The sequence below is a fragment of the Podarcis muralis genome, chromosome 1, assembly GCF_964188315.1.
Source record: "Podarcis muralis chromosome 1, rPodMur119.hap1.1, whole genome shotgun sequence".
NCBI classification, from domain to species: domain Eukaryota; kingdom Metazoa; phylum Chordata; class Lepidosauria; order Squamata; family Lacertidae; genus Podarcis; species Podarcis muralis.
This window is the reverse complement of record NC_135655.1, coordinates 103580642-103595051: the sequence shown is the minus strand read 5'-3', so window position 1 is coordinate 103595051 and position 14410 is coordinate 103580642. Positions and strand designations below refer to the sequence as shown.

The 14410-nt window shown below is 40.3% G+C and overlaps 1 protein-coding gene across 2 annotated transcripts in view; it reads right to left on the bottom strand.

Annotated features, from left to right (window-relative positions):
- Positions 1 to 14410, bottom strand: part of GALNT13 (polypeptide N-acetylgalactosaminyltransferase 13) — a 151640-nt gene that overhangs the window by 81944 nt on the left and 55286 nt on the right. For both annotated transcript variants that reach the window (XM_077936298.1, XM_077936301.1), the window contains exon 3: positions 11440 to 11608. In XM_077936298.1, the coding sequence (XP_077792424.1) occupies positions 11440 to 11608 (169 nt within the window). The remainder of the gene's footprint in view (positions 1 to 11439; positions 11609 to 14410) is intronic.

Sequence of the window (14410 nt, the reverse complement as noted above, 5' to 3'; positions counted from 1 at the left end):
TCAGCAATGCAAGGGTAGATAATACATCACATGAATAGAAGCAAAGCAGTCAGACAAGATGAGAAACTGCAGTGACTACGGGCGATTTAAGAGGCAACAGTTATCATTTAGGACCAAATCCAAACAGAGTGGCTGAGGTGACTTTACGGATTGTAACGGGATAATTTAGCAGTTACTATTTATTGCTCTACATTAAGAAAGTTAACAGCAGCAATCAAAAAGTATGGCGTAAAATAAAAAAGCTTGATGCATTCGTTATTTGGGTGCCTTTTGTATTTTTACAACTACCAAAGCTACTATTCAGTCATCAAAGGACTTGATGAATCTTCTGAAACAATGGCCAGCTCCCACTATTTCACAACTGTTAGAATTTATACAACTACAGTAAATGGAAAATCCTTCTTGCTTTCTGTGAAAAAGAAGAAGAGGAGTGACCAAGTTTTACAGTGAAAAATTTGCCTTACAAGACTGACGCAATAATTATTATTAACATGTTTGTTGATTAGACCAGACACTTGTGGAAAGCACAAGCCAGTCTTATCCAAAAGTGGTCTTTGCATTGTTGTATTCCACCCCAATCTCCAGGTGGTGATTCCAGGGGTTCCAGGCTCGTGCTTGCTTTTGGAAATGAGGCACAGTGGAGACTGTGGTGTCTTTATGATATATGGTCTATTTACACACACACACACACACACACACACAGAGAGAGAGAGAGAGAGAGAGAGAGAGAGAGAGCCTGCAATGGAGGGGTTCAAAGAATTAACACTCCAAAAGGCCCTTGTTTCTCCCATAGCTGCAGCCTTGGGTTCCAGCAGAAATCTGGCATGGTTCTCTCATTTCCCAGCCTGCCACTCTTCAGCTTCTAGTTTACATAATTCCACTCTTCTCTTTGTTTTTCGACCAACCAGTTGAGGAAGGGGGCCCTAACCATTATCTGTGTAGCAAAGAGTCATTTTATTTGTTCCCTTAATGGCCCATTACCTGGGCTATCACCTCACCAGGAAGCTAGCCTGGCTACTCCAGGAATTTGAATCATTGCTTAAATTTAAACACCTGTGGTAGCATACAGCCTACTCCTCCCCCAACCCCCAACCCCATAACAATACTAAGTAGGCCTGAAAGTTGTGGGGTAGGGTAATCCTACCCAAACTCATCATGGAAATATAAGAACTTAAATATCAGAGTTGTGGGGGGGGCACAAGGTTCAAGGGTTTCCTAAGGAGATCTTCAACTCTAGAACTTTATACTCATTTTGTTTAATCATCTACCGTGGTTGCCTATTTGTTTCCAGGCTCAATTCAAAGTGTTGGCTTTAAACTCCTAAATGGCTTGAGATCTTGGTGTATCTTATAGACCAATGTTCTGCCCCGCATTTCCATTCAGTATCCAAGGTCCTACTCCTGATTCCCCAGCTGTCACAGGTGGGTGCTCATGTGTCCTGCTTTGCAGAGGACAGTTGTATATTTGAAGAGCTGTCTGATCCCAGATAAAGAACAAAAAGTAATGAGAGCAGGGACCTTAAAGTTGCCAGGAAACAAACAGGACCTCAGAAACACACTGGACAGGCATACAGATCACCTGGTCTTCCCAGGTATACTTAGGAATGTCTTCTGCCAACATCCTGGAGAGCTACTGCCAGTCAGTGCAGCCAACAATCTGCTAGATGGAGCAATAGTCTTGACTTAGTGTAAGGCAGCCTCCTTTTCTTCTAAGTACAGGAGTGCATGCAAAGTGCTCCCATACATGGGAGCTTTCATTTTCTGCTTTGGGCAGCAGAGCAATCTTGCATCCCTTGGAATGCCACTGTAGAGCACCTAAGCTGATGTGATGGGTGGTTTGTATGCAATGCTTTAGATCAGTGTTTCCCAACCTTGGGCCTCCAGCTGTTTTTGAACTACAATTCCCATCATCCCTGACCGCTGGTCTTGCTAGCTAGGGATGATGGGAGTTGTAGTCCAAAAACAGCTGGAGGCCCAAGGTTGGGAAACACTGCTTTAGATCCTAACCATATGCATTTCATTCATATCGAAGCAGCTGTGGAAACTGCAAGAATGCAAAGCTGAATGCAAAGCATTTTGAAATGCAGATCAGAATTTAAATTCTCAGAGATGCTAGTTTGGTAAATTACATGTTTTCTCCTTTTATATTTGTGTGCAACATTCAAGGTTTTGGACACAGCTGTATGTTCCTTAGAGCAGCGTTAAGGAATGAGCCATCTATTTCAAGCAGTAACTCGATACTGGAGTTAATGTTTATTACAGTATATAATAGAAGGTTGATGCACTGTTTCAGATATGAAATTTTCAAATGTGCAGTAATAAAAAATCCCTCTGTATATTACTCAAAAGCAGTAATTTGCGCCAACAAATAATTTATAATTTTCTCCCTACTTAGCCAGAAGTAACACTTTAAAAACAACTCTGTTGACACTGCCTTGCTGAATTTTGCTGAACCAAAATACACTATATCCAATCTTCTTTCTATCTATCTATCTATCTATCTATCTATCTATCTATCTATCTGGTGATAGATGGGGAAATGTGTCTTGAAAGTGTCTTGAAAATGTCTCTATCGTGTTATATTATACAATATAAATAGGTCTGCAGTTTGCAAGAACAAAGAGACTTCACTCACACCTTCAGCTGTCACTGTTCATAACAATGACATACTCAGAATGTGGGCTTGAATATCAAGCTTTCCTTAGGGATTTAGAACTCTAAATAGAGCATTAATTTTTCAAAAGTTGCCTCTGTGCAAGAATTTCATTTAGTTAAAAGCTCAAAAAGCTTTTGTGCCAGAGTAGGAACAAAGTAGCAGATGAAGGAGTATTTCCAAAAAAATTTTATAAAAAAAACACACACGCACAAAGTGCAGGTTTTTAAGAGGCTAATCTTTCTCTCCATCTCCAAAGCAACTCAAGTGGATAATGTGCAGTTTTTCAACATTTTCCCAATCATACTGCTCCATAAAATAAGAATTGGCCCTTAATCCCAATAACAATGAAGCCAGTAGAGACCTTTTTCTACTCTAAAAGAGTAGAACACATCCATGTGTAAGGGGGGGGGGGGGGGAGAGAGAAAGGGAAAGGGAAATCATAATCAACAATGAGGCACCTAGTTAAGAGGGAGGGAGTTTATCTTGCTCCCCAACCCTAGTAGTGTTTCAGGCTAGTAAACTGTTAGGAAAACACAGGTGCTTTAAAATTCTGTAACTCCATGTTTCAAGATATTAAAAAATGTAAAGGACAGATTTCCTCCTCCAGTCTTACTATCCACAGCCTGTATACTGTGTGGCACACCTGAATGGGAGTCTTGGTTTGTATAGAAGATAATGAAAAGAAGCTGCAATCCCAGATAAGGTTGAGGAAAGCAATGCCACCACCCAACTGGAGAGACTGGTGACACTCAGAATCTGAAGGAGGGTATGTGTGGAAATTGCCCCTCCTGCATCCCTATTTACTTTGTCCAATGGAACAGAATGGATAACACTGAGAACCAATCTCACAATGATATCGTCTCCTCCTTTCCATAGCCCTGCCTTACATTCTACAGTGGTACCTCGGGTTAAGTACTTAATTCGTTCTGGAGGTCCGTACTTAACCTGAAACTGTTCTTAACCTGAAGCATCACTTTAGCTAATGGGGCCTCCTGCTGCTGCCGCGCCGCCAGAGCACGATTTCTGTTCTCAACCTGAAGCAAAGTTCTTAACCTGAAGCACTATTTCTGGGTTAGCGGAGTATGTAACCTGAAACATATGTAACCTGAAGCGTATGTAACCTGAGGTACCACTGTATTTCTAGAGCACAGTATAATATTGGAAACAGTGTGTCTATGTCAAGTTTCCCCATCTCCTAAGCGCCACTGACCGCCACCATGTTCTGAGGTTTTCTCTCCTCCTACTGTAAGACAATATCCTTTGCTGCAGTTTTAGTGTTAATTATAATTAAATTAATTATTATAATAATAATAAAGAAAAACTGTTGATAAGAAAATGCTACCTAATGAGATTCCACATGGTTCTTTCTTTCTTTCTTTCTTTCTTTCTTTCTTTCTTTCTTTCTTTGCTACAGACTTGGTCCTTCATGAATGCTTTTTAGTATTCCAGTCATGTTCAGAAGCTAGTTTAGGAGCAATTAGCTAAGGGGCATTCTAAATAAAGCTAGAATATGGCAACACACTTTTTGTATCATAGATGTTTACCCACCCCTCCCCATCAGAATTTACTAATAGGTTTAAGGCAGACTTCAGCGTTGCACTTCACAAAGCAGGTAACAGATGTGTTGGTCTCAGAGCTTCCTTCCTAAATTGGATTTCTGTCAGGAGTGCAAAAGCAACAATCAAAGAAAAACTCTGTGACAAGTGAGATTTTCAGCCTGTGAAGGGAGGAAATTGTTGCTTCCATACTCGGTTGCATGTTTCCATTCAAAGTTATTGCCTATTGTCTTTACTTCGCAAAATTAGATAGACTGCAAACATTGTATCAATGAGCGTTATTTCCCTTAACTCTGAAAGAAATACACCAGGGATGGAAGGAAATGTTATCTTCTAGGAATAGCATGCCTGACTTGTGGGCACAGGACAAAGTCATTCATCTAATACCTGGCATTCTTCAGGCTGAATGATTCCACATTTGCCTCAGAAATACTCAACCAAAACATCAATTATGTTTTCATGAATACTGTCAGATATGTATCTTGAAGACAGATATGCTCAAGGAAAAAATCATACTGAAATTCCTTTACACCTTTGGGCATGGGAAAAAGAACTGCACAATTGTCAGACATCAGAGATGCAAGCTACTATAAATTAACTGACCAAGATTGTTTCAAAGCAACTCTTCCTGCTTTCGTCCAAAGTCCAGAAGGCTTTGCAGTGAGCTTCATGCATACTGGCAATGCTTGTGACCATACCATATGTCATGTTTGCTTTGCTGTTGCAGGTCCAAATTACCTGCCAGTTGGGGGATCATTAGCTAACTAAAACATCTTGTGTTGGCATAATTGATAATGCTTATAAGCAAAGTAGTTAACAGTTCAGATTTGTGCTGCCTTATGTTCCACGCAAAAAAATGAAAAGGGAGATGGTTCAATGGGAAAAGAGATGGCATTTTAAAATTCCAGGCATAATAAGACTGGACATCCTGATGACAAGCCATATGCAGACCTGGGACTTTGAACATTCTTTGTGTCCTTGAGTTTGGGCCAAATATAAGTTCCACAGATCCTAAAAGTGGGGTGTGTTTCTTTTTTTCATAATCTAGTGTTTTAAGAAAATCTGAAGAACTTTTCTGGGAGATTTTTATTTCTCCCAACTTTGTGTCGGGCCCTGTAAAGAAGGAAAGAGGAACTGGATCATCCAGAGCAGATGTTGTCAATGGGATGCCCTTCAGATACTACTGGAACTACATCTCCCATCATCCCTGACCATTGCCTTGGCAGCTGATCTAGAGGATTGGTGCAAAGTAAGTTATATTATACACACACACGTCAGTGCTTTTGCAATTGCCAAGTAGACCCAAGGCAGAGTCACCATCAGTGATGCCTCAGGACTGCAATACCTTAAAGACTACTTCTCTCCAAATGAACCTACCCAGATCCTGTGATAATCATTCATGCACCTCCTTCATGAAAGGTCCATAAGGTTGCAACAAGAGAATTAGACTTTTATGAAGTGGCTCCCCATTTGTGGAATGCTCTCCCCAGGGAGACTCACCTGACGCCTTCAATATACAACTTTAGGTGCCAGGTAAAAACATTCCTCTTTAACCAGGCCTTTGGCTGACTAACATCCTAAACTGTACCCTTTTAAATGTGTTTGTGGGAGGGGGTAGAGAGAGGGGTGTTATTGGTTTGTTTTTATTATGTATTTTGTGTTTTCATCTTGTATTTTTATGCTGTGAACGGCCCTGAGATCTACAAAAGAATGGCAAGATACAAATTTAAATCATCAACAACATCAATATTGTCATCAATATACCGTCCTCATTGTTCACACTGTCTAGAACCTTGTTACAAGGTGGTTGCAGAATGATAAGCTTTTCATATGCATTTGCAAACTTGGTGTGATGTTTGCTAAGCTTTGAGTCCTGAACCAAAGATGATTAAACCATAAGTAGGAAGTGTAAGACGATTATCTTACTCTTGAGCCTTTGAGAAATGGGAATCTGTAGTCTTCCAAATATGGTTGGACTTTGGCTCCCATGACAATTAGCCATGCTGCCTGAAGCTGATGGAAGCTGATAGTACAACCACATCTGGAAGGGCAAGGTTCTCTACAATGGAGCTAGAGCCAGCTATGGTGAATGAAAGCAAATCTATAACTAAAGTAAATAAATGACTTACTTTTGTTGTATCCTCAATAAAAGTAATAATTAGGTAAAGTAATTGCTTCAGTTTTAGATATTACTGACTGATCAGGCTGCGCACTGCCCTCCATAATTACTGCCTCTGACCCCAAACCAAACATGAGGGAAATGGTATCACACATGAAAGCTAAACTTCATCCCTAGCATCAACTGATTGTCCAGCTGCTCTATTCATTGTCACGATCAAGTTTTCTAAACTGTGACTGTCCAGGCAAAAATGTACAGGAATGCATGAAAGAAGCAATTTCATGGCTGAACAGCCTTGAGCCATTGAGTCAGAAAATAGAGCTGCACTCAGCTCACAAGGTGGGCTTTGCTACCAATGGATGATCACTATAAACTTCCTCTGTGCACATGGGAAGTAAAAATAAATTTAAAAAATCAAAAAAATCAGTGGGCATAGGAGAGAAAAATTGCTCCCTTTCCAACACAACACAACCCTTTAAAACCTGTAAAAAAGATTGCATGAGTTGTATCTAAAACTCTACAAACAATCCAGTAGGAATAACCTATTCTTCTAGCACATACATTGTCATAATGTCAACCCTAAGCTGGAAATGATGATTATGATGATGATGCATAGTATTTATTTTGTCTTGGTAATAGTTACAGTGGCAAAGCCAGTATGATCATCAGTATTCATGTATTAAATATTGGGGGCAGAGAGAGAGAGAGAGAACTAAGACCTCTGCTGTGAGATCACTATTTGCCAAGCTGTTTTATTTGGTGATACTCCAGGCTGAAATGCTTCATATTTCTTCAAACATGAGCTAGCGACTGAGGATGCCTGTCTTCTCCAGTGAGTTCATGTCAATGGTGAAATTTGAACCAGTAACTTCCTCTTTCAATGGCTGAGATATGGCAACATTTCCTCAGCAAGAATACAGAATAGATGTATGCCGTGCTTTTTTTTTCTAAAAAAAAAAGTTTAAGGGTACTGTCATTTTTACTCAAGAAAATCACCGTTTTATAGTTTAAATCGGGGGGAATAAATACAGTAAATTAACAAAAGTACAAAGATTCACAAAATGTTAGGGGTTTGTGTACCACTGCATCCCCCCAGAAAAAAAGCACTGGGTGTATGTGTACACTAACCATACCCTGGTATTATCCATGTAAATCATAGTGATGTATACTATAAATAGAATGGAAATATGCAAATGAGCTGCAGCCATCCAATACATGGAATCTGGGCTTCTTTGCAAAACAATTTGCCCATCCCAATTAAAAAAGGTGTTGTGGTAGCTAAATTACAAGTTCAGAACAATTTTTTAAATGCAAAGACACTTCTTATATTTCAGATGCACATCCATTGGTTCTAGCTGCACAGGCCAATCTTCAGACAGAGAACTTCAAAAATAAACTAACATATGGAGCACCATGCCAGTGTCTAAAATCCAGGTGCTTGCCTATCCTCCAGAGACAGGCTGTCCTCCACTGTCAAGCCATTATTAGACAAGTCTGATTTCCCCGCAGCTGGTCAAGGGCAGCCCTTTATGAATCCAGCTGTCTTTGATGTGCACATTGAGAAATGCCCTCATAAGATTGTTTCATCTGTCACCAGGCTGTGCTGCTAATTCTTCATTTGCTGAAACTGGCTGATTTCAGCCCGAATAGGCTGGAGGCTTTCCTGGATATTATTACAGTTCTGACAAATAACAAATGCAAGTGATGCACATAAAGTTCACCTGCAATCTGAGCAATGGACTGAAGCAAACAGCCTGGTGCAGTCAAAAGCAGACAAGGCAAGATAAAAATACAGAATCTTTATATTGACTGTGGTTCTCTGTGCCTCAAATTTGAGTTACCTACAAGCAGAGTAGGGACTGTAAATCAATACAGATTGTCTGCTGTGATGAATTTTTTGATCACAGGAATGCAGTATGAAGAAGGAAAGGCTTTTGGTTTCGATTAGAGATAAGTGGATCCTTCTTATCCCACCATTTCACTATGCCTTGGGTTCTGCTCCAGTTGTCTTCTGGAATGTTGAAACAATATATTTTATGCATGTATGCACAAGCATGTACACAAACTCTCTCTCACCTACCACTTCCTCATAGAAACTTAAATTCATTTTTTTTAATGTTGCCTTTCTGAAAGAATTGAAATTCTAGAAATTTATTTTAAAAAAAACAGAAACAGAAAGAACCATTGGTTGTGAAGTTTCATTAATTCAAAATTCCAAAACTCAGGGGGAGAAATTAGGCAGAGTAGAATACTGCAGCAGTCTAGACAAGATAACTCTCCTCTGTTTACAAATATAAAAATTTCTGCCAAAAGCATATCTGTGTCTCTTGTGGATAATATATAAAATCCTTCTCAATATCTCCACACCATCTCACTCCAATGCTCCCGTATCTAAAGGAAATAAGACAGAATCCTATTAAACAAAAAACTGGAAGATTCAGCCTTTCCTGACAGTAGAGATAGAACCCAGAGAGAACAACAGTAAATACTAGTCAAGGTCCCTAGTTGTGGGATTCCGCGGGGCTCAATCCTATCCCCCACGTTGTTTAACATCTACATGAAACTGCTGGGTGGGGTTCTGCAGAAGTTTGGAGTATGTTGTGAGCAGTATGCTAATGACACCCACATCTATTTCTCCTTTACATATGCAGGTGAGGCAGTGGAAGTGCTAGACCAGTGTATTGCCTCAGTAATGGACTGGATGAGAGCCAATAAACTGAAACTCAATCAGATAAGACTGAGGCACTGTTGTGGGTGGTTCCCTAGACCAGATGGGTGGGAGATCACCTGCTCTTGCTGGGGTTACATTTCCAAAAGTCAATGGGAAAAAACCAGTTACAAAAAAGCTAATATGTATAACAAATAACTCAAGAGTGACACTTGATGCTGACAATGAAGCAAGTTAGTAGACTAGACTGAGAAAATGTGCTGTGTCCAAAACCAGCTGATAGCCTTAGAGGAGATTTGAAGGCTATTCCCAGGACCAAACCCAACACTATAACCACAACAAGCAGCTTCAAATGCCGAAATCTCTGTGAGGTTCATGTATCATTGGAACCCTTCAGGGGGCTGGAATTCTATCCTGGTATAAGGATTCCATGCCTCGCCCATCTTCAGAAAAGCTGCCAGCCAGCAAGCCTCCTCCTACAGTATGTTGCCACCCTAGTATTTATAGGTGGCATAGTGGCAGCTGGAGTAGAGACACTATGGGTGGGACGAACACAATCCAGGCTACCATTCATGTGCCACCATCCACTTCCTGTGGTAGGCAGAAAGAAACAGGAGCCATATTCCCCCTGGGGTGAAGCATTGTGCTATAAGATTAGGCTATAAAACAACATGGGGAACCTGTGGCCCTCCAGATGTTGGTAGACTACAACTCGTACCAGCCCCAGGCATCAGGGCAAATGGTTGTGGAGGAAGTGATCTGTAGTCCAGCAACATCTTGAAGGCCACCTGGGTGGTAGCAAGAGCAGAGCACCAGCTTTTTCAATAAGTAAGGTAGCTGTTTGGAGACAGGAGGCCCATCCCACACCAAAGGGCCCTAGATTTGTCTTGACTTGTCTGCTGGTCAAACCCTAAAGGCTATGTAAGTGAAGAATTGCCTTGAAGATGATACAGCAGCCTCTGACATGAGTAAAGTGTGTCATTTCTTCCCTGAAAAATCTAATTTACTATTGTAATGCTTTTAATACGTGCCGACAACACATATTACATAGTGCGACTGATACCACATGACACATCAAGGCAATTAAAAAATGTCTCTCCCCCCCCCTTTCTTCATGCTGATCATACTAATATTCAATATCTCCGTGTGTATTAGTTAGAAGGAATGTTTTCTGTGACACCTATTGAATTACTAGCAATTGCCAGAATTATCTTTCTCTGCAGATGCAGAACACCTACAGTGACACTGCTATATCTAAATGGGAAGAGCATGCAAAATACGTTCCACGCATTACAGGAAGTGTCAGATTCCATGTAATGACAGCAAAGCAGAACTGGACAGGACTGCTAGAGGTGTTGTCACCTCAAAATGGAAGGCGCTTTAATTCTCAGTTATGTATCACAACAGAATATAGAAAGCCTTAAAAACCTCGAATGTTTTGAAGTTGCAGGACACTGTTAATACACATTTGCATGTTTACAAGTTTACAGATGGATTGTGCACACTCCTCTGGCTTCAATTAACAGTTCCAGTCAACCACTGAAAGCAATGCAAAGCCCCAACTCAGTATGGAATAATCAACAAGCATTCTCTGCAACCTCACTTCCATTCCCAGGTCTGCATAATCCAAATGAATACACATGCTGGCTAACCATTCATCAGCAAATTACCTGCTGCAGTTCCTTCAAGATGCGTGTATGATGATATCTGCATGTATGCTCATCTGCATGTATGCTCTAATCTTCTGACTACCTTAGCATTTACACTTGACGTCTGGCTCTGCTTGCCAGGCCTATATGGCATTTTCTAGCCCCTCACCTGAGTGCTACCCGTCTCTTGCAGCTCTTACAACCTCTCAACTGGCCTTCAGTCTCCTCTCCAGCCCTGATCTGCTCCTTTTAGCTCACCCCAGCTAAGCTAGCACTACCATAACCCATCACAGGCAAGGACATAGCTGCTACTTTCATATGAAACAACACACACAAAATCCCTACAGCTTGCAATTTCTATTCTAGAGAAATTTTGTAAACTGTGAAGTGGACCCTACCCTAGGTCAGTTAAGAGTACTGACCTAGAAGTTGTCAGATTTTCCCAGTTAGCTTCTGCAACATCACTAGGGCTGCCATATGTCCGGTTTTCAGAAGGTCATAACTACATACCTATTCCAACTAACATATTCAAGTGTTTTTTACAGCCTGGATTGTGATTTGTCAGTGCTGTGGGAAGCTCCTCTAATTGGCTGGCTGAATATTTGTTATTGGTTGTTCTTACGTTTTTATCTTTGTTGGATTAATGATACTCCATAATTTTTATTTGATGGGCATTTTCTAGAAAGGCGGTTTAAAAATATCCAAAATAAATATAACAACATAAAACAGATTAGAAATATTGGGAATGTCAATGCAACACACTGCAAAACCAAGCCAAATGTGTAAACTTACCCCTCTAGTCTTACATCAGGCAAACTTCTGTTGAATGCAATCATGTCACTGGCCATAAGATTAAACTGGTTGATTTTAAAGAGTTCTTTCATTTTTTCCTGATCATCTTTGGGGATGACAACTGCCTTTCCCATCTCTCCAGGTCCTTCTTGGCTTCTTGACATAACAGCTGTAACAGAAGACATCAAGAAAAAGCACATCCTTAACCATTCTGCGTTGTTCTCATCATGCAGAAACTTCCAATCTATTGTTTTCTGGGTCTAAAGATAAGAAGCAGTGAGTTTAACTCTTCTTCATGTACATTCAGGTCCACATTTCATAAGGCTGCAGTCAGATCAATAAAAATGAGAGTATGGGGAATACATTTTCTATTACCAGCATTCTGTGATGAAGTCATTACTTAAACGACTTATTCACATTCCATCCCTTCAAAGGAGCTCAGGTTTATATGCATAATTTCATCCCATGTTATTCTTGCAGCAACCATGTGATGTCACAGCCCCAAGGGAAATCCCCACCTGTGGCAGCCCTGGAAGGGAAGCCTCCACTGGTCCCAATGGGAGCTTTGCTTCAAATACTAACAGCAACTTCAGGGTTGGGGTGCTGGAACCATGACAAAGGATGAAAGGGTTGAATCCATCCTCATCCTCCTCATCCCCCCAGGTCCCCAAGCACCTACCATTTATTTCTCTCTCCCTCCCTTTAGTTTTAATATTTTTTATTGATTAGTCAAGAAGCACCAACATAACAAAAAGAAAGAACACAAAGCATTGAAACAGTGAACCATAAAACGTCACCTCCTGCAAGGACAACAGTACAAAAGTACAGTGCCTCTCCAAAGGAACAATAAAGTATTGACACACCTGCACCTGCTAGTTCTAATTTTAAAGGAGGAGGAAAAAAACACAATGCAACTTCAAAATGTGTTACTCCAGCAGTAGTTTGGTCCTTCAAGCAATCAATACCGACATATTCAATATGACTTCACATCCACACGCACAAGTTTCTCGGGCATAGACAATGTGAAGGGAAATGTTTGAAAATATCCCTAGGAGTTGTCTTCTTTATACAGTAGTACCTCAGTTTAAGAACTTAATTCATTCTGGAGGTCCGTTCTTAACCTGAAACTGTTCTTAACCTGAGGTACCACTTTAGCTAATGGGGTCTCCCACTGATGCCGTGCTGCCGGAGCACGATTTCTGTTCTGATCCTGAAGTAAAGTTTTTAACCCACGGTACTATTTCTGGGTTAGCGGAGTCTGTAACCTGAAGCGTCTGTAACCCAAGGTACCACTGTATTGTGAACAGAGAACATTTCTGCTTGCCCAAAGGCTGTATCCCCAATTTTTCACCAGTTCCCTCTACCAAGTGCAGCTGTACCTGAGGACTGAGGAACTCACCAGAATTGTATGTGATATGGTCCAAGGGACCATTTATTGCAAAAAATATATTTGTCTTTGTTTGAATTTATTTATGCACTGCAAGGACCTACGACAGAATACATACATTCAATAAAACAGATTTAAAAACAATAAAGCATCACTTAAAATGGGGAAACTAAAAACTTTTAAAAAAACTAAACAGAAAACATAAACTAAAAAGAAAAAAGAAAAAAGAAAGAAAGAGAAAGAAAGAAAGAAAGAAGTTTTTAAGCTTAAGGAAATTCGCAAAAAATTACATTTCTGACATGGGTTGCCATACATCTGGACATTCAGCACTTTCTGTTTCTGATGGCCAAATCACCAACGTACGGCAACCCTACTTAAAACCATAATTGAAACACACACAAAATATTACAGTGGAAGCCAATTGAAACGGGTTCTTCTGCCCTATTAAAAAAAGGGGGGCAAAAAGGTTCATCTTGATGAAATAACAAGAGTGCAATGACAATGCCAGATGCATCTCCAAGGGGAAGGATTTCCAATAACAGGGGAGCCACCACAGAAAAGGCCTTCCAATGTGCCACGACCTCTTAATCATCAAAGGGCTTCCGCTGCTGACCTGAACATTCAGGTAGGCTTCTATGGGAGGAGGAACTCCTTCAGATATTTGGGCCCCCAAGTTATTTAGGGCTTTGTATATACACAGACAAGGGATATACATAAACTTTATGATATAAATAAGTAACTGTAGCATGTTTGGAGTTTGTTGAGTTTATGCTTCCACCACCTGTTAGTTCTAGTCCACCCTGGTTCATGCCACATTTGCAATGCAGCTTTCAGTATCGAACTAGTTGCACATGATTTGCTTGAAAGAAGTGCTAAGAGCCTTGCCCCTCCCTGCTCATGCGGACAGGGCTGAGAGAGGGGACTTATACAAAAAGGTGTTAAGGGCTGCACTATTCCTTGGAATCTCCAATATGCCCCTTTGGCAACATCCACAGAAGTTGTTGGAGGGTTCATTGAGTGAGCGTTGCATAGCATCCTGGGAACAGTGCTTCTGGGACTTGGATGGGGAGCAAATTCACATATTTCAAGAGAAGCAGAGGCAGCCAAACAAGAGCAGGAGAGAAAAAACAATCCTGAAAACAGATTGAGAGTTTTGCGTGAGCTACAGTTCTTTAAATTTTAACAAATATTATCTTTTATTAACTTTTCCGTAATACATGCACACTATAAATCGATTACTAAAAAACAGACAACAGCAATTTCATTGATATCATGAACTAAATTTAATTGTTCTCATATATGACATTCAGCCCAGACATTCAACAGCTTAGTTTTTGTTCATTTTCATCCACTACTGGCTTGCTTGTTAAATAACGCTGCAAACAGAATTACAATGCACAGATACATCATTATCAGCTAATGAACAGTGCAGCTAATGAGAAACTGAGCATCAGCATGCAACTTATTCTTTTTATCTTTTCAGGCTTGTTTAGTGAGTAGCTTCCTTACTATTGACAGTCTGTACGTATGTGACAAAATCAGTTGTACATAACTTACTTATCATAGAATAGTTGCAACTAATCA